Raw genomic sequence first — 25,182 nt, 5'->3', positions numbered from 1 at the left:
CCTCTGCATTCGTTAATAGTGAAAGGCCTGGATAGAGAGGATGTTTCCACTAGTGGGAGAGTCTAGGACCAGAGGCCATAGCCTCAGAATCAAAAGGACATACCTTTAGAAAAGCGATGAGGAGGAATTTCTGTAGTCAGAGGGTGGTGAAACTATGGAATTCATTGCCACAAAAGGCTGAGGAGGCCAGATATAGGCCCTGACCTCGGGTGGACTATGAGGGGGAGAACTGGATATTTTTGGTGCCTTCCCTCACAGTGAATTCTGCTGTGGGGGGACGTTTCATGTTGATTTCTATAGTGTACTGTTTCTGTGTCTTTTTTCTTTTTCTCTTTTTTCTCTTTTTTTGATTTGTATGGATTTATTGCATTGATCTGTTCAATTAATTTAATCAATCTCTGTAAAGCACTTTGGTTCAAATACTGGTTTTGTTGAAAAGTGCTATATAAATAAATATTATTATTATTATTATTATTAAGTCATTGGATATTTTTAAGGCAGAGATTGACAATTCTTGATTGGTATGGGTGTCAATGGTTATAGGGTGAAGGCTGGAGAATGGAGTTGAGAGGGAAAGATAGATCAGCCATGATTTGAATGGTGGAGTAGACTTGATGGGCCGAATGGCATTATTCCGTTCCAATAACTTATGACCATTTGAAAGCAAAAATAGACGGTAGGACTTGGGAACAACAGCAACCGTATCATACTTTCTCCCCCTTCCATGTAGGGGGAGCATTCTCCATTCCTGGTTTAAAGTCCTAGAGTTCACTCCCCAACACATCAAAAGCAGCTTCACAGTAGAGATTGCAGTTTAAGGAGATGGCTATCACCATCACCTTAAGGCAATTAATCAGCAACAGACGCTGACCAATCCATGGATTAATAATACATATATTGCTAGCAAAATATCTCTTCACTGGTCCATACAATTCCCCATTACTTCAAAAAGTGAAATCTTGCTAATGCAAGCTTCTATAAATAACTAGTTAGTTCCCAGCTTAAGTGGTATTCAGAACAGACACTAGACTTTTGGAAGAACATCTAGAACTTGAGAGGAGAGCTGAGGAAATATACTAGAATAAAACCTCAGAGACATCAGCTCTGAAAAGAGGCTAGAGAAAGTGGGCCTACGAGAAAATGAAGGGGGGATTTAATGGTTGATGTTAAAAAAAAAAAAACACACACACAATGTGTTTCCAGGAGGAAAGATTTGTAACTGCAGGATTTAGTATTAAGGCAACTGTCCAAAGAATCATCATTGAGGTTAGGGGAATTTATTTAATACAGTTTGAAAAGATCTGGAATGCATTAATGAATGGTAGAAATATTGCTGACGTGCTCCTTTCTGTGCTATTAGAGGCTATGATCCAATGATGGGGGGGGGGGGGGGGGGGGGGGGGGGGGGTGAAATAACACACATAAAAAATGGAATCCTAATAATTAATTTAAAAAATCTACCATTTCATGCATTAAACAAAAATATCTTTAAACAGAGAGATGATTATAAAGTTGATTTACCACTAACGTGAAAGGAAAAAGTTGATCGTGTCCGAACATCTCCCTTTTCACCCACTCGCTCCATCAACTTCCCTTCATATTTACCATCCAACTCTACTTTGATTGAAAAAGAATCAATTTTCTGGTGAAAAGACTGTCATAAAATTGTACAAAAGTATAATAAATTTGAAAATACCCCAAAATAGGTCACCTGCTGTGGAACTCATCTTTGGCAATGATCCACACATCTATGGGATACATACAATTTTAGGCAAGCAGTACTTGATCAGCACTTAAGTCATCAATAAGCTATAAAAATACTACGTGCAACTGATTTGCTCGCTCCCCTCCCATACTGGTCTTTAATATAATAGGTTTGGTGAACTAAAGTACACGTCCCAGTTTAATTGGAATGGATTTAACATTAGCGTGACTTTTTAAATGCAGCTTTAAACTACAATATCTAGGTAGCCATCCTTTATACAGTGCCCTCCATAATGCTTGGGACAAAGACCCATCATTTATTTAATTGCCTCCGATCTCCACAATTTGAGATTTGTAATAGAAAAAATCACATGTATTTAAACTGTACATTGTCATATTGTAATAAAGGCCAAATTTATGCATTTTGGTTTCACCATGTAGAAATTACAGCTGTGTTTACACATAGTTCCACCATTTCAGAGCGCCATAATGTTTGGGACACATGGCTTCACAGGTGTTTGTAATTGCTCAGGTGTGTTTAATTGCCTCCTTAATGCAGGTATAAGAGAGCTCCAACACAAAACTGTTAGAGACATCAGTCAAACCGTAGGCTTACCAAAATCAACTGTTGGGAACATCATTAAGAAAGAGAGCACTGGTGAGCTTACTAATCGCAAAGGGGCTGGCAGGCCAAGGTAGACCTCCACAGCTAATGACAGAAGACTTCTCTCTATAATAAAGAAAAATCCCCAAACACCTGTCTGACAGATCAGAAACATTCTTCAGGAGTCAGGTGTGGATTTGTCAATGACCACTGTCCGCAGAAGACTTCATGAACAGAAATAGAGGCTACACTGCAAGATGGTTAGCCTCAAAAATAGGATGCCGCCAGGTTACAGTTTGCCAAGAAGTACTTGAAAGAGCAACCACAGTTCTGGAAAAATGTCTTGTGGACAGATGAAACAAATATTAATTTATATCAGTGATGGCAAGAGCAAAGTATGGAGGAGAGAAGGAACTGCCCAAGATCCAAAGCTTACCACTTTATCTGTGAAACATGGTGGTGGTGGGGGGGGGGTGTTATGGCCTGGGCATGTATGGCTGGTGAAGGTACTAGCTTACTTATCTTCATTGAAGATACAACTGCTGATGGCAGTAGCATAATGAATTCTGAAGTGTATAGACACATCCTATCTACTCAAGTTCAAACAAATGCCTCAAAAGGCATTGGCTGGCGGTTCATTCTACAGCAAGACAATGATCCCAAACATACTGCTAAAGCAACAAAGGAGTTTTTCCAGCGCTAAAAAATTGTCAATTCTTGAGTGGCCAAGTCAATCACCCGATCTGAACCCAATTGAGCATGCCTTTTATATGCTGAAGAGAAAACTGGAGGTGAATAGACCCCAAAACTAGCATAAGCTAAAGATGGCGGCAATAAAGGCCTGGCAGTGATTCACCAAAGAAGACACCCAGCAACTGGTGATGTCCATGAATCACAGACTTCAAGCAGCCATTGCATGTAAAGGATATGCAACAAAATAGTAAACATGACTACTTTCATTACATTGCTGTGTCCCAAACATTATGGCGCCCTGAAATGGGGGGACTATGTATAAACACTACTGTAATTTCTACATGGTGAAACCAAAATATATAAAAATGCCCTTTTGTTAAAATTTGACAATGTGCACTTTAACCACATGTGCTTTTTTCTGTAATTGTGGAGTAGAGAGGCAAATAAATAAATGATGGTCTTTGCCTCAAACATTATGGAGGGCACTGTAATAACTATTATGTACTGCAAAATTACTTTTGCAAGTTTAGCAGTGGAACATAAAGGCAAGGTATTTTTACACAGATAACATTTAATCTTGGTATTATTAGCTACTGCAGAGGACTGTCGAATGCCGATTCAGGTAAAATGGTAATTTTCAGTTTTTTCTCTGGCCAGCTGTACTCCTTTGGCAGTTTCACCTACAAAAGTTAAACATACAGTCAGAGATAAAACCCGGAACAGCAGCAATATGAAATTAAATACAATTACACAAGCAATAGTGGGGGCAGTGGGATGGAAGTGGGATTTTTATTGACCTACTAATGCATAAATAAGCAACAATTCAGAAGGAAGGAATAGCCCGCAATTCATGGTTTCATGTACTGCTCTCCCTTGTTTCACAAAACCAGCATCATCCCCGTACCAACACGAGATTTCAACAGTTACTATGCTGACATAATAATCACCCAATTTAACTTGCATTATCAAGTAATCTAAGTGTACTTTGAAAATATAATAGGACAATGTTTATTGATCAACTTCAACCCATCCTCAAGGAGTTGAGACTTGATGTTGATTAGAAAACACCAAACTATTATATTTTCGAAAGTGCAAAAATGACATCATGTATTGGCACATTTTAAATTTTAACTTGCTTAAATGTTCTTCATTTGTTTTCTCCCTCTCTTTACCCCCCGTCCCCCTCACCTCCCAATCTTTCTTCCTCTATATATTTCATTGAGTGCCTAATTCATTTTGAAATCTGCCCTCCCTGGATTATAACTGCCTGATTTATTGGCACCCTATACAAATGAACTATTTTACAGACACAATTGACCATTTTGTATTCGTTAAATTCATGAAGAAGGGTCTCGACCCGAAACATCACCCATTCCTTCTCTCCAGAGATGCTGCCTGTCCCGCTGAGTTACTCCAGTATTTTGTGTCTACCTTCCATTTTGTATTCATTTGCGACATATTAACAGCTTGGATTATGAACAATTCTCAGGAACAGAAGTTAGACACAAAATGCTGGAATAACTCAGCGAGACAGGCACCATCTATGGAGAGAAGGAATGGGTGACGTTCCGGGTCGAGACCCTTCTTCAGACCGATGTCAGGGGAATATGTGGGACAGAGATAGAATGTAATTGGAGACAGTAAGACTGGTGGGAGAACTGGGAAGGGGAGGGGATGGAGAGAGGAAAAGCAAGGGCTAATTGAAGTTAGAGAAGTCAATGTTCATACCGCTGGGGTATAAGCTACCCAAACAAAATAGGAGCTGCTGTTTCTCCAATTTGTGCTGGGCCTCACTCTGACAATGGAGGCGGCCCAGGACAGAAAGGTCAGATTGGGACTGTGAGGAGGAGTTAAAGTGCTGAGCAACTGGGAGATCAGGTAGGTTAAGGAGGAATGAGCGGAGGTGTTCAGCAACATAATCGCCGAGCCTGAGCTTGGTCTCACCGATGTTCAGGAGTTGACACCGGCAGAGGCGGAAATCGTTATCAAAACATGGGGGGGGGGACATTTTTTTTTGGGTGGCTGCGGGTCTTCTCAGTAGAGGCGCTGATGTGCTTTCTTAATGCTACAAATTGGCACTCCGAAGCCTACACATATATCTCTCCTTCTCTCTCTATAACACATGCATATAAAGAAGAGCACATTTCCCCAAAGCCCCGCTATCTTGATCATTAAATCTTACTTCTTGAGAGGCCAGGTCTTCTAAATCCTCTAACATCCTTTCCACAAATTCTTCATTCAACAGAATCTGAAAATAGTTACAATAAAGTGAGGGAGTTTTTTTCCACACTAGTCACCATTTTACTGCAATTTGAGCAAAACACTGGAACACAGCTTGGCATTATTTTCATTGAAATGAGGTAACATCGCAACAAACTGTCTTTAGTTTTATTTTACAATTACATTATTATGAATATACTTGAAGCTTAAAGTGTCTAAACACTACAGGAACACTTGTGACAAAGATCCTGTCTAGATTCATCCTTAAAAATGACAATGATTCTCTTTCAAAACCCAAGTAGCTAATTCAAAAATAACGTGTGATTTTTTTAACCAAGCCTAAAATGCATAGCCCTGTACTTTCAGTTCTTGGAAATTTTGGTATTTCATGAAGAGTCTTACATGTTTTAATTGAAAACAATCCAAGGACTTTCCATCATAATGAAAGCATTTACAGAACTCGCTGTGTTTATTTTATTTCCTCAGTCCTCATTTCTCAAATACCCAGAGTTAAATTTCTACCATACAATTTCTGAAGTGTCAATTTCCAAATTATTTGAAAACCCGAATATATTAGGGGGGGGGGGGAGAAGAGAAATGATCAATCAACATTTCCAGAACAATCTGATCTTGTGATCTACCCACAGAGTTCTGCAAAAGATTCTTATTTGAAATCCCTTCCCATAGACCTCTTGCATGCGTATGATTCAATAAGTATTAAACAGCTTTAAGAAAACATACCATATTTTCTAAAATAAATGAAGTGCAAAGGCATTCAAAATCTACCATCAAATTCTTCCCCCCCTGGCTTCATGGTAACCATGTACAATCACAAAGCAAGACCTCAAATCACTCAATCCACATTAGTACCAGATTATTTATTTCCAAATAAATCTTTGATATGACAAGTTTGTGTTATATGCCGTTTACCAAACTCCACAAATATAATGAACTGCCCCCCCCCCCCCCCCCCTCTCTCTCTCACAGCATATTCCATTCTTGGTATTTTGTTAAAGTTAGAACTTTACATGAAGAGGGCACAACATCTATGGCAGCAGAGCGAAAACTGCACAACATTTATCAGTAATTGAATATTTAACACTCTAATATCCATCGAGTTAATCAGATTTTGGGTCAAACTACTGGTGTTAGTTCATTATTGCTATGATTATAATTAGTAGGTGTGGATATTTATTTAACTTCTCAAGGAGAAGGAAAGCAATTTGTGGACGCATGCTTATCACTAGTGTGTTACTTGTCCATACTGAGTAAAAGGAAGACAAGACAATGCAGTAGATGCCCACCTGTAGCCATGGACCATGAGCTGCATATGGATGTTCCTCTGTAGCAAACGCTCCTTCAACTCCAGTGGAAACAAATGTGATTGCTGTATCTCCTGTGATGCTTTTGTAAGTAAAGTGCCTTCCATGTAACAATCTACCTCTAAAATAAACACAATGACATTTCTTCAATATCATGGATGTATATTCTTCTAAATCTTTTTAGGATCAAACAATTTCTGGGAACCAGCATAATAAAGACTTGTTTTCATTTAGGTTGTAAATGTGGCCTGTGCATGGCTGAGTTGCTGGACCATGAGAGTTGATGACATGTACTTATTATCAGATCACCTTTACAACCAACACCTCAAACCTTTGGGGGAATAAAAATTGCATCCGCTGCTCTAGATGTCAGCTGATCTACATCGGCAAGACCAAGCATAGGCTTGGCGATCATTTCGCCGAACGCCTCCGCTTGGTCCGTAATAACCAATCTGATATCCCGGTGGCTCAGCACTTCAACTCCCTGTCCCATTCCAAATCCGACCTTTCTGTCCTGGGCCTCCTCCATGGCCAAAGTGAACGCCACCGGAAATTGGAGGAGCTGCACCTCATTTTCCACTTGGGCAGTTTACACCCCAACGGCATGAACATTGACTTCTCCAATTTCCGATAGCCCTTATTGTCTCGTTCTCAGCTCAACCTCAGTCCTCTGGCTCCTCCTCTTCCTTTCTTCTTCCCGCCCCCCCACACCCTACTTCAGTCTAGAGAAGTGTTTCGGCCCAAAACGTTGCCTACTTCCTTCCCTCTATAGATGCTGCCGCACCCACTGAGTTTCTCCAGCACTTCTGTTTACATATCTGTTGTGCTGCTGCAAGTAATAATTTCATAGTTCCATTTCAGCACATATGATAATAAAACACTTCTCAACACATGATAATTAGAGTGGCTTTGCCTCCAATTTTTCCAACCTGTACCAACGTACTTTAATCCTTATCTCCAAGGTTGAAAGTGAGCACTAACAGCTTGTCATACTTGATAAAGCCATGCAACTGTTGATTTTCTCTGATCCTTACTGGTTGGAAAAAACATTTATTATGTTATGAAGGAAGTTTTTGGATTTAATTTCTTTCAGCAAAACTTTGTAACCGTTCACCTCAGTGACAGTGGAATAAGAGTTCCTGATTCCTGGTTGAATTTAAGGTGTACACTCTCCAACTGCCTGGTGCGGATCAATTCATGTGGTACAATAGCAGCAGAACTTTCACTCTCCAAACTATCTTTCCTAGTCCTAGAAAACAGAATAAGGAAACAAATTAAAATTCATTTGTAATAGTTTAATACGAGTTTTGAGTATATTCTTTATTGATTTCCATCTAATAAAAATCTTGAAATGAGGGGCAACTTTTTCCACATAGAAGGTGGTGGATATATAGAACGAGCTGCCAGAGGAAGTAGTTGAGGCAGGCACAATAACAACATTTCAAAGACATTTGAACATGGACAGGAAAGGTTTAGAGGGATATGGGTCAAACACTGGCAAATGGAACTAGCCCAGGTGGGGCATTGTGATTAGCATGAACAGGTTAGGCCAAAGGGGCTGCATATGTGCTGTATGACTTTGTGACATCAATATCCTGGCATGAATGGAACGTGACCAAGCACAACCTATTAAAGTGAGTCAGCAAACTGCAGTGCAGAGGCTATCAGCTCAAAATAATCAAACTCTGACCAACAATTATTCACTCAAAGCAAGTTAATTCACCTTAGAGTTTATCTTTCTGTACATATTATGAAGTGATAAATACACGATTCGCCATGTTTTTGTGTTACTCTTAAGGGGCTGTCCCACTGTGGCGACCTAATCCGTGAGTTAAGAAGAGTGTCTTTGACCTTCAAGCTCGAGGGCACTCGTCTGGAAAACCTCGAGCTGGATCGACCGTCAACGATGAAACCACGGGCTGGATCGACCGACTGCACACACACACACACACATCGCAAAGGCGGGGGCCAGGGAAAGCGGGGGAGCGCTGTCTGAAATTCACACCCGCGATGAAGAGGAAGGAACGACGGCTGCACAATGTACGGTAAGTCCTTTAGAGAGCACGGAGTGGAGGGGAGAAGGGGGAGAGAAGGGGAGGAGAAGGGGGAGGGAGACACTTTTAAGAAGTATAATAAAGTTTACCGGGCATTTTACCTACCGGTCGGTTTTCCTGGGTCCTGAAAACTCCAATGAGCCAACTAAAATGCCCAGTCAGCGAAGAAGATTGTCTACGGCTGCCCTCGACTGACTGTAACTAAATAGCGACCCCACTCCACTGCACTACGAGTTAAAAAGAACCATGCCGACCAAATTTTACTCGCGGAACATTTTTCAACATGCTGAAAAAATTTCCGCGACCTAGCTGAGGCCGCGAGTATTCGGGAACTTCCCTCGAGCATGAAGGGGAGTTCCTGTGACCTCATAGGACCTCCTAGGACCACACGTTGACCATGCTGCAAGTTTGAGTCGAGGGCAAACTCGTCTAAACTTGCAGATTAGGTCGCCGCAGTGGGACAGCCCTTTTACTTTAAAGTAAATTGTCAACTGTGATAAACTAAAACATACCAAACCAAACCGTAAATTTCCAGCTCAAGAATCACTTCATACCCCCGAGTTTTCACAGACAGTTCAGAATCATAAACAGCATTAAACCCAATAGAAAACTAGTTTATGAGCACTATGCACATCTCCACAATGAAAATTAACCCAGTAATGTCCTTTAGATCATTTGCTTGTAGCATCAAATGTTCATTAGCAAATCTGATTACATTTGTGGAGTAGGAGAGAAGCAAATATTCTTTATGAAGAATATAAACAAAATAATCTGTTATCTGCTTAATCTGTTAAATAACCACACTGCATGCAGCAAGTGCAATAAAATAACAGGCATTAGGTTAGTCTAACAAATTACTTTTCCATAGTGCAATTATAAAATATTTAATACATCTTGATTACAGCTTCTTATTGCTCCATTCTAAAGTAGATTTAAAAAATATTTACTTGAAAAATAAAAATGAATAATGTAATTTCAACCTGCACTGTCTTCTCTTTTAAACATTTTTCAGAATTCTTGTTTTTTTTTAAGTATCACTTCTTCCGATATCTCACTCAAATTATTATTTTTGTTGCTTTGGTTGATTGTAAGCAAACCCACTTTCATTCCAAACATTTGTTTTCAGAAGATCTAGATACATGTTCATCAGGACCAGCAACCTTGTTACTCTAAACTGGTCTGTGCGGTGCAACTGCAATTCTGTAATTTCTGCTTCTATAAGATCTTTTATATGGTACAAGACTCTTCAAGTAGACATTAAAGTGGGAGAGAAAGGAGATTATGGATAATTACATATTGAAATAGGGTCACATTGCCTCGTGGCTTCAGGGTCGCGAGTTCGGGTGGTCTGTGTTGTTCACACATTCTTCCTAAGACCCTATGGATTTCCTTGAGATTCTTCATTTTCATTTCACATCTCAAAGATGTGCCGATACTCTAAATTAGTGCAGGTGGGTGTCAAAAGATTTTTTTTTTAATGGAATTGATGGGCAATCGAGAGAGAATAGGTTGCATAGGGCCATGTGGAAATAAGACGAGGGTGAAATAGGTTTGATGGAATTGTTCTGCTGGGAGCTGCCATGGATTTGATAGGCCAAATGGCCTCCTCTTGTGTTGTAACAAAAGATATTGTACTAACATTTTTTCTAAGTGGTACAATGACATAGGCTGCCTCACTGCTCTGGGGATCTAGATAATATTCTGACTTTTAATGTGTGTGTGGAGTTTATATATTATTCTTATGACCCCCTCATGGGTTTCAGCCAGGTGTGCTGGTTTCCTCCAATGTCCCAAGGACCTATTGATAGGTTCTTCTCAACAATCGTGTATTCAAGAGAGAGTTGGATATAGCTCTTAGGGCTAACGGAATCAACAGATATGGGGAGAAAGCAGGAATGGGATACTGATTCTGGATGATCAGACATGATCACATTGAATGGCGGTGCTGGCTCGAGGGGCCAAATGGCCTCCTGTACCTATTTTCTATATTTCTATCATCAGTGTATTAAACGCAACCTCCAACTAAGTTCTGAACTCATGGACTTGGAAGGCACTGTTTTTGTCTTTGCACTATTATTGTTTGTTTATCTGTTTTTTAAAATATATATACCGAGTGTCTTTTTGTTCTTTAGTATGGTGTTTACAGAGTACTATGTTTACATAGCTGTTGTGCTGCTGCAAGCACGAATGTCATTTGTTCCATTTTGGCACATATGACAATAAAACACTGAATTACCACAAATAAAGATATACGGTGTTGCAGCAGAGAGATCAAGTTGCAGAGTACAGAGAAAATAAGGAGAGATCATGGGATTGCTTTGCTGAGAGGCAGTATTGGTCAGTGAGATGAATGGCCCCCTTTTGTGTCTTAATGGGCAAGTCAAAGAGTAAAACTGCTCTCCAATATACTTTACATAATAGAATAGTTTGACGGATTCAATTTGGCATTCGAACGTTTTAGACCATCACGAGGCGGTTGAGGGAAAATCCAGTTACACATTCGATTCCAACAATGTGACATAAGAATAGGGTTGGCAACGGACTATCATTCTTAAAGACTGATTTGAGAGTCTCCAGATCAAAATTGGTATGTGCAGAAAGAACAAAATCGGAAATGACTGTATGTATTTGCGTTCTTTCAAAAAGAAAAGGAGAAACTTGGGAGGGACCTTACGGAAAATGTGTGTTGAGAGATCACTTAAAGACGTGAGTTAGTACATGAGGTGCACAGTTAGGTGTGGTTGGGCAAAGTTTCAAATGATTAATTTGGATGTTGGGTAGAATGAAAGTCAGGGTCATGAGCACACAAGTTGCACCTGGGAAGGGACTGGAGTTTAATTTAAAATATGCTGAGCTACATTGGTGAATGCTACAGCAACTCAACCTAATAAAGAGGGTCTGCAAATTAAAGATAAAAAAATATTAAACACTGTACCATAGCCAATTCTGATAAGTTGACGAACAAAGGGAAAAGCAGAATTAAAGCTTTTAATATGGTGCCAATTTGAATTAAAACCTCCAGCATCTGTCGCATGTTAAATGCATCTCATTTTACTTGAGCTGAGGGGGAAGTAAGGAGGTGGGTCACATAGATTTGTTTCCATGGCGTCCCAAAAAATTAACATGAAAATTTGATTTACTTATTTACAACTGCATAATAATTACTTCCTGCAAAAACACCAATAGTCATGATCCTGCATAACTTAGTTCCATGCAATAAAATCATCACTACTTGCAGCACCAAATATCAATGAATCCTATTTTCTCTAGCCACACATATCCTCAAATCCAAAGATGATTTGTCAAAATATATTTGAACAGTGTTTATTACTTTTGGGCTTTAAAATAACTCACAACTTGAATAATTTTCCCATCTACTTAAATATAAGGAACATACCAAAATCTATTTCATATCCAAAATTCAAGCCAAATACTAATTCCAACATGGATCTTTTATAGGTAGACAGAAAATGCTGGAGAAACTCAGCGGGTGAGGCAGCATCTATGGAGAGAAGGAATTGGCGACGTTTTAGGTCGAGACCCTTCTTCAGGGACTCGATGTCGAAACGTCGCCAATTCCGTCTCTCCATAGATGCTGCCACTCTACACCTCTCGACTGAACACCTATCTACACTGAAGATAGGCACAAAAAACTGCAGATGCTGGAAAAATCGAAGGTAGACAAAAAATGCTGGAGAAACTCAGCGGGTGAGGCAGTATCTATGGAGAGAAGGAATTGGCGACGTTTCGAGTCGAGACCCTTCTTCCAGAGATACTGTCTCAATTTCTCCAGCATTTTTTGTCTACCTTCGATTTTTCCAGCATCTGCATTTTTTTTGTGCCTATCTTCAGTGTAGATAGGTGTTCAGTGTTGAGAGGTGTAGAGAGGCAGCATCCATGGAGCAGAGGAATTGGCGATGCTTCGGGTCAAGCCTCTTCTTCACGGCCTCGACCCGAAACATTGGCAATTCCTTTTCTCCATAGATGCTGCCTCACCCGCTGAGTTTCTCCAGCATTTTTTGCCTACCTTCGATTTTTCCAGCATCTGCAGCTTTTTCTTAAACATGGATTTTTTATAGATGGGAAAATTCTCAACTTTGACAATGAAGAAAAGGGAGTGCTTCCGAGGAGGTGGAAAGTGAAGATAAGGAACGTAGACAAAAATGCTGGAGAAACTCAGCGGGTGGGGCAGCATCTATGGAGTAAAGGAAATAGGGAACGTTTCAGGTCAAAACCCTTCTTCAGACTGATGTGAGGGTGGAGGGGGCGGGAAGAAGAAAGGAAGCGGTGGAGCCAGTGGACTGAGGGAGAGCTGAGAAGGGGACGAGAAAGTAGGGACTACCTGAAATTAGAGAAGTCAATGTTCATACCGTTGGGGTGCAAAATGCCCAAGCGAAATACGAGGTGTTGCTCCTCCAATTTACGATGGCCATGGAGGAGGCCCAGGACAGAAAGGTCGGATTCAGAATGGGAAAGGGAGTTGAAGTGCTGAGCCACCGGGAGATCAGGTTGGTTATTGTGAACCGAGCGCAGGTGTTCGGCAAAGCGATCGCCAAGCCTACACTTGGTCTCACCGACGTAGAGCAGCTGACATCTAGAGCAGCGGATGCACTAGATGAGGTTGGAGGAGGTGCAGGTGAACCTCTGCCACACCTGGATAGATTGCTTGGGTCCTTGAATGGAGTCAAGGGGGAAGGTAAAGCGACAAGTGTAGCATTTCCTGCAGTTGAAAGGGAAAGTGCCCGGAGAGGGAGTGGTTCAGGTGTGAAGGGACGAATTGACCAGGGAATTACGGAGGGAGTGGTCTCTGCGGAAAGCCAACAGGGGAGGAGATGGGAAGATGTGACAAGTGGTGGGATCACGTTGGAGGTGGTGAAAATGTTGGAGGATTATTTGTTGTATGTGACAGCTGGTAGGTGAGGACAAGGGGGACTCTGGGGGGGGGGGGGGGGGGGGGATGGATCACGGGTTATAGAGTCACGGGATATAGAAGAGACCCTGGTGAGAGCCTCGTCTATAGTATTCCTTATAAATAAGGAACAATCCTTTAGCATTCTTTGGTATATTTATAATGGAAACATGCTGTTGTTGAAGGCCATTAATGAACAGTGAAGGTTTTCCAGGCATGTTATAAAATAACAATTATGCTATCCTGTATATGAAAGGAAATGAAATGGTAGACTGTAACCTACTGTACAGCTCTCAGCAATGTATTTCAAATGAGGGAAAAAAAAGACAGGCCAAACCTTTGAAAACATGGTGTGTGTAGGAAAGGACTGCAGACACTGCTTTACACTGAAGATAGGCACAAAAACTGGAGTAACCCACTCCTTCTATCCAGAGATGTTGCCTGTCCCACTGAGTTACTCCAGCATTTTGTGTCTATCTTTGAAAAGCTGGAGTGCTTACTCAAATGATAAAAGGGATGAATTTTGGGAAAGGTTAGACTTGTACAACTTGGAGCAAAAGTTAGGAGAATGTTGGATAGGTGTCCCAGAACCTACTCTAGAATTTTTTTGGATACAAATTGTTGAGATCTGGTATGCTCTGTCTGAATGGATTATGGGCAAAAATGAAAGAAAAAAAAAGGGATTTAAGGATAAATTGGATAATACTTGAAGGATTTAATGTGCAAACTTACGATCAAATCGCAGTGATGGGACTAGTTGGATAATTCCATCAAAAAGACAACACAAGCACCTCCGATGATCTATCAATCATTGATTCTTCTGTGCTTTAAGTAAATATTCTAGTGCAAAGAGTGTTTATCTCTTCTCCAATTCCACTTAATCCAAGTGGCACACTTTAACTGCAGTTATAGTTAGAGAGCTGCGAATCACCTAATATTGAAGATGTGTGATTCCTTGGTATTCTAATGCAACAACACTGATCAGAAGTACCAATGAGATGTTTATCTTCAAGGAGGCAGGCATTATTTAACATCTCAGTGGTGCCATGTCTATAAAGCTCACTTACTGAAATCAGGTATCAAAAAAATATTTCTTGGTATGATTCTGTGCAAATCACAATGCAATTTTTTTCCACTGACAGAATATTGCAGTGGCCCACTTAAATGTTCACCGATTAAAACATAAATAAACTTGAAATTTAAAACTACTATAAAATACTCAAATCTGCCCTTTATTCACAGATTAAACAGATGCAGTTGACTCTTAATTATAGAGGACAATATAAGTATCTTCTCAGATAATGCAAAGGAATCTAAAAAACATAACAGTGGCCTTCCTTAGTGTCCAGCACCACCTACCTCTTCAGCAGTGTGGCCTGATCTACCCAAGGACCTTGCCCATGGATCAATGTTAGCAGATGCACACCTACCAACTCTACTTCAAGGTCCTACCCTCCAGCTACAACCTCAACAAGTACTTGCGCTGAGTCCATGAATGCAAATTGAAAACACTGACAGCGCCCGGCCTCCCTTCTTCACTTACTAATGCAAACTATGCATGGAGATGGCCAACAATCTGTTTTTAGCTTACCCGATGCCACAGAAAACAGCATTCACTTTTTATGCCCGCTAACAGACTGGGTGATGCCCTCTCATGTTCTCATTGAAAGATGAGTTCCTCTCCCACATGAAGTTGGAAACTAACAAAACGCTTTGCAACTCATCCCGATGTCGTCCCCGTCAGCAGTAACCACCTGTAAACTCACCTTTGTATCATCCAAGCCCAACATCACATCCAGAGAAAGCAATTACTAAACACAGCATTCCTGCATGTTGCAGGCCTCTCAAGTTCAACAACAGTTAGGCCCAGAAGTATAGGCCTTTCTCTCACTCCACATTTGGATAATTCACAAAACAATAGATTAACTGCTGGACACTAAGGAAGGCCACTGTTATGTTTTTTAGATTCCTTTAACATAAGCTGCTTGTAGTTAAGGTGTCACAACATTTGTTTTATTCATCACACAATTATAATTTTAAAATGATTCCAGCTTCCCGTTATAAGCTAAAACAAACATTACTGGATCCTGACCCAAAAGTTTTCTCTTGAGATGTTGCCTGACCTGATGAGTTACCCCAGCATTTTGTGTCTATCTTCATTACTCCTGACATGATCTTTTCCAAAACTGTCGGCATTCCTCACCTGAATGTGCATTCACATTTCAAATATTATTAGAACAGTTCAAAGTGTTCCTGGAACGTATGTACATTGATGAAAACCAATTGATATTACTAATAAAAATATGGCATTTACAGAATACATACAAAGTTTGTACAAACTAACTCTGAGCAATCTAATTTAACAAACAGAATGACCGAAGCAATGGCCAAATTCAATTCTTACTTTTCAAACTCAGTACTGCATAGATTGGAACCCTTCCAGTTATTTCTCATTCAACTCTGTATGCAATAGTTTTGATATGCAAATAACACACAGCTGACAAAACAAAATAATTTTAAAATGTAATTAATTATTTTTGCTACTACCTTTGTAAAGAAGATTTACTACAAGAATGTATATGTAGCCTGCACAAAAAGCTGACTTGAACATTCTCATTTTAGTTGCTCTTCATTTTAGCAAGGTAGATATGCACAAGAGAGGAATTGTTAAAAATATAATCTGAGCTTCAAAAACCGAATGGGAAGTCCAAGATGAACTGTGCATTATATTCTTACCTTTCAGTCTGCTTGCTCTGGAAATGGCCCACTGATTGCACTAGTCTATGGAAAGATTATGGGTAGATTTGTACCAAAAATTATCACAATTACCATAATTATAAAATAAAACTACGTAGATTTACAAATAGGATTAACCTTTGACCCAAAATATTTCTGGTTGTAATTTTCAAACATTTTCTATTTCTTTCAATCATCTGAAGTTAGATCCAAATTATAGAAAAGGATAAAAATATGTTTCATGGAGTGCAATATCATATAGAATGTTGGAAGATTACATAATGGTAAATATCAAAGTAACATTAGTCCTGCATATTACAATGTGCCTTAAAATTAGAAAATTAGACTCTATATTTAAACAATCATGAACAATTCATGGGAGAATTTATAAATTCACCAAAGTCAATACTATTAAAAAGGTTTTAAGGAAAACAGGAGCATGTTTCTTCAGATTTTACAACAGAGGCATCTCCATCTTTATGACAAATCACATTTCTTTCCAGAATTAAAAAGATACATTTATTGTCAGAATTCCAATTACATTCACAAGTAATATACCCTAAACCACACATATGACATCCCCATCCTTTCAACATTCTGCGTAGTTTGATCATTTAATTCCCAATTTAATATTAAATCAAAAGTGATAAGGGATAAATTATTAGGAAGTGTAGAGTAACCGATACGTTTCAAAATCTTAAACTGGGTCCCTGCCCATCCGTCAGCATAATAACAATTTCATGTCTGTTTATAATGTTTCATTCACACACTACAATCAATCTCTAAATTACAGGTGAACCCTGCATTATATCCGATAATGATTCTGGCAACAGAAATTCACCTTTAGAAAATTCACAAATCACTAACCAAAGTTTGAGATGGGGAATAACATTTTGTCTCACCAACTTTGTGAAATGTAGTAAGTAAATAAACACAGAAGAAACATGTGTTTCTCAACACATGATGATACAGCATTATGTAATGGAAAATTGCATTACGGACAGTTTGGTAAGAATGAGACCTCCCTATTCCACTCCATAATGCAGGGGTCACCTGCTACAGCATGAGACAGCAGCTGAGTCCACTCTCCCTTGGCAAGTAGCTAACTAAATAATCTAATTTACAGAACATTATATTTTGGAATTAGTTTGACATGTGTACATATCGACATATTTTCTTAATATAAAATCAAGAGGGGAATATGCAGAGGAAATGCACAGAATCATTTACCCAGGATAGGGGAATCAAAAAACCAGAGGGTGTAGGTTTATGGTGAGAAGAAGGGCAAGATTTAATAGGAAACTGAGTGGCATTCTTTTCCACTCAGAACATGGTGGGTATATGGAATGAGCTGCCAGAGGAGGAACTTGGCAGGTACTATAACAATATTTTAAAGACACTTGGACAGGTACAGAAATAGGAAAGGGATATTCATAAATTTACATAAATAAGTTTCTCCTGGTTTGTAAAAGCTTAAGTAGAGAACTTCAGTTTGAGGCTTAGAAAGCTGATCAGAGGTGTAATGTTGGAAGAAAGGACTATGAAAGACAAGCTATGAAAAATGTTGGAATGTGGTGATCTTGGAGGTTTGGAAGGATGAAAGTTAGAGATAGAATGGGGCACATGAACGAATGAATTGGAACACAAAGACAAGAAAAATATGCAGATGATTTCTTGTACACTAGGTGCTAAAGTTGGTCAGCAAGCACATGATAAATGGGCAAGTAGGGATTCCTGTGAATTAGGAGACAAGAGCTGTAAATGGGGTTGTATTTGCAGAAGATGAGATGCCAGTCAAGAGAGCATAGGAATAACCAAGAGATGCGCACTGAACTGCAGACGCTGGAAACTTGTGTGGCACACAAAGTGCTGGAGAAACTCAGTCTGACCTACCGAGTTAGACCAACACTTTGTGTTCTACAGTGGAATAATTAAGTTTGGAGATTTTTTTTAAAAAAAAGAAAGTTTCAGCAGCTAAAGTGAGAGACACGGAAACAGGTGGTGGCTCAAGCTCAGTCGAGCATCAAACAAAGAGATTCATTCAGTTGTAAACAATCACGGAGAGTAATGGAATGGCTTTTTTATTCATTATTCTTCAGCATTGCCCATTTTAACGCGCTTGCACAGCTGTCATTTTAAAGTCAAAAGATAATGACATTGATCTAGAACGGTTGTCAAAAACAAGATCGGGTTGGTACGATTGAATGGTTTCTTTCATTATTTAGCCACTTGAGGATTTACAACAAACAGCTTTTATTTTTCAAAATTAAAGTGAATTAAGATTTCAAAATGTTGAAATTCCATGGTTAGATTTGAAATTATATCTTGGTTGTCACTCCAGTAACATAATAACAACACTACCACAACCATATGTGAATATAAGACAACTGCTCTAATCTGAGTCTAATGGGACAGATACCAAAACCCCATTCTTGGAGGATTTTGATACTAAAGATTATTGTAAAATTTTGTTTGGCCATTGCACTATGGTAAACCAATTATAGAATAATACTGTTGTAACTCATGAGCAGTGTGACAAATATTCTGAGTTGGCAGAATGCAGGAGTTCCCAGTATTAAATGAGTTCATTAAAGAGGTCATACAATGGTCAATTGCCACCACAAATTTAGTTAATTTAAAAACAAAGTTAATGACTTAGCCAACAATTTGAACTTTATTTTGAGCCCATTTAATATGGAGGATTATCAGCAGCTATTATAATGTTTGTTTTTAATTTAGAACACACCTTTTGAATTTCACCAGTAGAATGGCAGATTTATCTTTAATGTAAACCAATAAATGTAAACTTAAAAGGGAATAGAAAATGTCCTTTAACTGCTATTTTAAGCCAGCTTTTGATTTAATATTTTTCTCCCCAAATCAGGGAGAGTGTCTATTTCTAATCTATGAATTCATGACTGACTGAGACACGGTGGCGCAGTGGTAGAGTTGCTGCCTTACAGCGCCAGAAACCGGGTTCGATCCTGGCTACAGATACTTGTCTGTACGTTCTCCCCTTGACCTGCATGAGTTTTCTCTGAGAACTTTGGTTTCCTCCCACACGCCAAGCTGTACAGGTTTGTAGGTTCACTGGCTTGGTATAAATGTAAAAAATGTCCTTAGTGTAGAATAATGTTAATATGCAGGGATCGCTGATCAGTGCGAACTCGGTGGGCCGAAGGGCCTGTTTTTGTGCTGTATCACTGAACTAAACTAAACAAGTACCTCACTCCACAAGATTATGAACCTGGGAACCAATAAATCATAAAGGTATCACCAAAGGTTACTCTTGTACCCAAATAGGAAAATCCAATGTTACAATTTACATTAACTGAAGAAATGTAACCAAATAGCTACCATCTCCCAAGAGGGGTATGTATCCTTGCACAGTAAAACCCAAAGTACAATACAATCAATACTTTGGGTTTTAATGTCCAAGGATAAATACCCCTCTTGGGAGATGGTAGCTATTCGGTTACATTTCTTCAGTTAATGTAAATTGTAACATTGGATTTTCCTATTTGGGTACAAGAGTAACCTTTGGTGATACCTTATCCCTGCCCGCAGCCGTCGCCTGACCTGCACGGACGCAGTACCTTGTGATTTATTGGTTCCCAGGTTCACAATCTTGCACATAAAGTGCAAGTGAAATCAATTTTCCAGTAGTGGTACAAAGAAAAAGAACACACAAAAACACACTAAAAATTTAACACAAATATCGACCACAGCATTCATCACTGTGGTGGAAGGCACAAAATATGGCCAGTCCTCCATTTTCCCCCGTGGTCGGGACCTCAACCCTCCGCAGCTGTCGCTGCGGGCGTCCAGATGTGCAGACAAGGTAAAAAAGTCCATGTAAGTCCTGAATTGGTGCCTCCCCACCAGAGACCGCGGCTCCAGGTTGGTGTAGGGCGCAGGCCGGCGGTTGGAGATTTAAAGTTCCCGCCCCGCCGCAGCCAGAAGCACCGCTGACTGCAGGGCAGGCGGTGATTACTATAAAGTAATAATCTCCAAACATTTAAGTGAACCCCTGCATGAGTTTTCATTTAATAAAATGTCAATTGAGCTTTGGATTATTTATATAAATAACAGCATAGATTAAAGAGAAGCAAGTTTATATAAAATAATTAAGTTAATGACCTTATTGAAATCAGTTCAACCTTTATGGAGAAGATCCAACTTTGCTGGCAAAACATTGTTACAATATAAGTTTTGTTAACAAACTTTAATTCCATCCATCTAAACTGCTATCAAATTTACATTTACTTTCAAGCCTTGAAAAATACTCAAATTAGATATTGCTTCAAGCCATGGCAAGTCCAGATTTGCTACCTTTTGATATTTTTGCAGATGCATTTTCTTTCACTATGTGGTAACTTACCCAAGATCACACCCCATTTATCATTAAGCCAACATTTTTTGCATACTTACTGATATTACAAAATAGTTTCTCCTCCAAGGAAACATTAAATATTTTAAAGCAGATGTCCTATGATTGCTTAGCAGTTCCATATTACTGTTTAATACACAAGGGCATTAAGAACCATAGCATATTAGGATCTGGGAATGGATTTTATCCAAATTTGTGAAATAAATGCCATATAATGGACTATTATATTACTGCAATATAAGATTGGCTGTTCTTCTCAAATTATTTACCATCCTCCCCTTTATCTTGATTATGAAGGTTTTGGAGATTTAATATTAATAATCCATATGGTATACCATTGCTTCCTAAAAATAAGCTTGTTAATACAACGTAGTTGCTCATTATGCTGATCCCTTTTTTTCCCCATTGATTACACTATTTGTTTAAAGGCCTCTCCCACTGATACATCATCACCCACCTCCCCTCCATCTAAAATGTATTTCTGTATTCATTTGGATACACCTTAAAAGTTATCTTTTATGGCTCTTGATGTTTTGCCATCTTTTGGTTTCACATCTCATTCACACTTGCCAGACCTGCACAGTTTTGTACCGGTTGCTATTTATACTAGTTTTATGTTATCCCTTAGTTCTTCAAAAGTTTTTGTTTGGCAAGTAGAGTTCTTGCTCATTAGGAGCTGGTCATATATCAAATCCTTTTTTACAACAACTTGATCTACTCTTGTTCTACCCATGAACAGATTTCCATTCTTTGCCAAGGACAGTGGTCATCTCATCACATGGAAGTAAGAGTCCCCCAAATCCATAATCTTTGCAGATTTGCACTTTTCTATTTTGAATAGTCTACAGAACCTGATCACATTATGAATGTTTTTCATTAACTCACACGCTTTTTTTTAAAATATAGAGGCAGATGGCTGGAACAAAGGCCAGAGATTAAAGCAGATTATGTGTTTTTCCTCCACTGCACCCTACAATCAGTCTGAAGAAGGGTCCCAACCAGAAACATAACCTATCCAAGTTCTCCAGTAATGTTGCCTGACCCAGAGTTACTCCAGCACTTTGTGTCATCTGTGTAAGTCAGTATCTACAGCTTCTCGTTTCTACATATATAGTTTGTTAGTTCAATTTATTCACTGGCATTGCCAACATTGTCATCTTTAACTGGGGTGATGCTGCCAATTGAATTGGTGCGATCCGTGAGAAGTTATTTCCATGGCACACATTTGTTTTGATGCAACTAAAACAACTGCGATACCATTTCAGACAACCGTTAAGTATCAACGACTGTTCGTTGTGTCACTCAAAGTCCAAACTAGATAGTAGATATCTCTTTCAAATGGGACATTGGTAAATTAAGTGGAATTAAGACATTATAACCAGATAGCCACGGTGGAATTTAAACAATGCATACAACCATTCTAAATGCATTTAAGAAATTCACTGCTTCGGCATCAGCTTATCCAATCTATATGAAAGTTACAATTTCTCATTAAAACCCATTCATGAATATGTATTCAACTATTTCACAGTTCAGTTATATTTTTTTTAAACACAACCCAAATCTCCATGGTAACTCTCCATGTGTCACCAAACTAGAAGTTGGTTTTTCACTTCCTTTTCCTGACATCATCTTTGAACACCACACCCTGTTGTCATTCCATTCCAATTTCTTGTTCCGATTCAAATTTCAACACAAGATTTACCTGCCAGAGCTTTAGTAATTTTAATCTCATATGTTATAAATATCTCCTCAAAGCCCCAAGATTTGTTTTAGTGATTTGAGCAGAAGATCTGGGCTAGCTGTGCAGTGTGGTGTAGGAAACAGCTGCATTGAGGAGAGCACACCTTCCTTCTTCAGACACCAGACCAAGACCTGTCTGCATTTCTGATGGATGTCTAGGAAGGAACTGCAGATGCTGGTTTGGCTCAACCTGAAACGTCACCCATTCCTTCTCTCCAGAGATGTTTGCCTGTCCCGCTGACATACTCCAATAATTTATATCTATCTTTGATGGATGTGATAGCTTACACAGCACATTTTTCGGGCACAGATTTAAAATGATAGGCAGCTATAGATGGTCCAGATCTCAGAACCATACAGAAAGGTTGGGATCACAACTGTGCAGAGACCTCTAGTACTGTACTGTGTTGGGTTTTGATCAGAAGAATCAATCACCAAAAGGCTATGCTGGCACCAGGAAGGTGAAATTTATCATCGATATCTAGCCGTACCAAGATGTGAATTCTGCGATACAAGAAGCAGTCCACGTCTTCCAAGATCTTGTAGCAGACCATTGTTGTCTGAGGGCAGTGTGGTGCATCGAGGGCAGTGGATCTAGTTCTTACAGATGTTGAGTGTAAGGTTCATCCACTCATGTGCTTTGGTAAAAAAGTCAACAATAACCTGAAGCACTGACTCACAACATGCACAAATGCAAGTGGCATTTGTATACTGCAGCTTGACTTCGGAGGTTCGGGTGACCTTGATTCTGAAATTCAGTCACCGTAGGTTGAACAGTTTTCCATTAATTCTGAAGATTAGCTCCACTCCCACTACAGTGCATTAACCTCTACATCGATAATGTTCTGTCAAATAAGCGAAGCAGTAATTTGTTCTGGATTTACTTCACCATAAATGGATTCCTCTGTATGAGCATCACAAGTCTTTTAAATGGAAAACCGAATTGTAGTATTATTTTACCGTTTGAATAGTATTTGAGATAAGAAGCCCAAGAATACATTTTCTACATTATATTCTCCACCTAACATTATCATAACTGGAAAAGAAAACATGTGAGCAACTGCCAAGAGATCATATGGCATTTATGAAGGGATTCCCAGCTGTCTCCATTGGACACACAGATATCTTTTATAACACTAAACAGACGATGCACTTGAACTCATGGACTCCATGGTTAATCCGAGTGTGAACTTCAACCATTTCTTGTTCAGAAAAGGAAATCAAATCCTTGCATAGATTTTAGATTTTATTTCCCATTTTCTCAATTTAATCTAGAATTAAACAAACTTTAATTCTTTTATCTAGGATTTGTCATAATTTAAACCTCTGTCACTTTGAATGAATACAGTTCAGTATGTTTAGTTTTACTTTAGTTTATTATTGTCATGAGTACCGGGCTACCGTGAAAAGCTTTTGTTTTGTGTGTTTTCCAGTCAAGAGTATGCATGATTACAATCAAGTTGTCCACAGTGAACAGATAAATGGTACAACATGTAATGCAAGATAAAGTCAGATTTTTGGGGGGTAAAAACTGAGCAGAATTAGGATCGAGGAATGTCAAATGGGAGGTATCAACACAGTGCAGCAAAAATTATTCCCTCCCCACCCACAAAACTCATATAACTCCGGACTATACAAAACACTTACTATGTTGTAAACTACTCACTGTGCTCGGTCGTGGTTCATTCCAATCTGTTGTTGGGGTTTCTGAGAGCTAATTGGTGGCAAGATTGGCTTGGTATTCATTTCAAGGCCCCTACGTAACACTTCTCTTATTTGCTCTGTATCTGAAAAACATTTTAAATGACAATTATTTGAACCAGGTTTCAAGGCAAAATGGATTGAACAGTGGGATTAATAATCTTTTCCGATCAAAACTGCACATTTACAAAATTAGGCATATAAATCTAGTGGTCAGGCCGTGCCTAATTACGTTGGGAAAGGAATTGATTAAAAAAAAAATCGTCAAAAAAAAAAATTGCACATCCAACTTGTTGATGCAAATACGGCCTTTAAATGGGTTGCTACTTGCATTCCCCAAGTATGAGCCTCCCCCGCAGTAAACAGAGTTGTTAAAGACATAGAATTTATTTCCATAAACTTCTAAAATATATTGCAAGGGATAAAAGTTATTGGAGCATTTTGATTGTTAATTTTGAAAGCTTTATTCATGCCCTCTTTACATGATGGAACATTTAAACATATTCAACAAAGATAACCCTCATGTTTTATACGTTTCATATCGTTTAGATAGCCTTCAAAAAATTTTCAGTCAATAGCATATGAATAGCAGTTGTAGTGTGATTCAATGCTGTTTTCTCAGTCAGGCAACACACTGCTCTGGTCTTGAGATTTAGCATGTTTTAAGTGATGTCTATAAAATTGTTTGCAGGCCACATCAGAGTGGATGTCATGGAACCAGTTAGCACATGCAACAGGTTAAGGCCCATATCACAATATGAACTGGTATCCATTGTATGATCTATGGAAGAGTGGGATGTGTGGGGTGAAGAGCTGGGTTGTGGAAGGGAAGTTCCATCAACAAAGGTTGTATATAATGCCTGATTGTGAAGTCTCTAAAAAACCCAATGGCAGAGAGGGGATGAGTGGGTTAGAGTACGTAAGTTTATTCTAATGCTCGACTGACAACATCCTCGGTCACACTTAACCTACTTTGCCTTTGTGCATGCTGGCCTACATCAATCCTCCTGACAATGCCTCCACATTGAGAATCCTCATAATTTTCAAATGCCTCCAGGGCCTTGGGGCACAACAAATCCTATACCATTTGCGTTGTGGCATCTTGC

At 39.1% G+C, this 25,182-nt stretch overlaps 1 protein-coding gene across 1 annotated transcript in view; it reads right to left on the bottom strand.

Annotated features, from left to right (window-relative positions):
• Nucleotides 1–1,423: 1,423 nt before the first annotated feature.
• The window catches only part of sufu (suppressor of fused homolog (Drosophila)), a 66,572-nt gene continuing 42,813 nt past the window's right edge, over nt 1,424–25,182 (bottom strand). The window contains exons 8-13 of the mRNA XM_055647008.1: nt 24,042–24,162; nt 16,243–16,287; nt 7,658–7,792; nt 6,526–6,664; nt 5,184–5,249; nt 1,424–3,681 (exon numbers count right to left, since the gene is read on the bottom strand). Of these exons, the coding sequence (XP_055502983.1) occupies nt 3,592–3,681; nt 5,184–5,249; nt 6,526–6,664; nt 7,658–7,792; nt 16,243–16,287; nt 24,042–24,162 (596 nt within the window). The 3' untranslated portion in view covers nt 1,424–3,591. The remainder of the gene's footprint in view (nt 3,682–5,183; nt 5,250–6,525; nt 6,665–7,657; nt 7,793–16,242; nt 16,288–24,041; nt 24,163–25,182) is intronic.

Source organism: Leucoraja erinacea, chromosome 15, assembly GCF_028641065.1.
Source record: "Leucoraja erinacea ecotype New England chromosome 15, Leri_hhj_1, whole genome shotgun sequence".
Classification (NCBI taxonomy): Eukaryota; Metazoa; Chordata; class Chondrichthyes; order Rajiformes; family Rajidae; genus Leucoraja; species Leucoraja erinaceus.
Note: the sequence above shows the minus strand (reverse complement) of the source record. Positions and strands in the feature narration are given on the sequence as shown.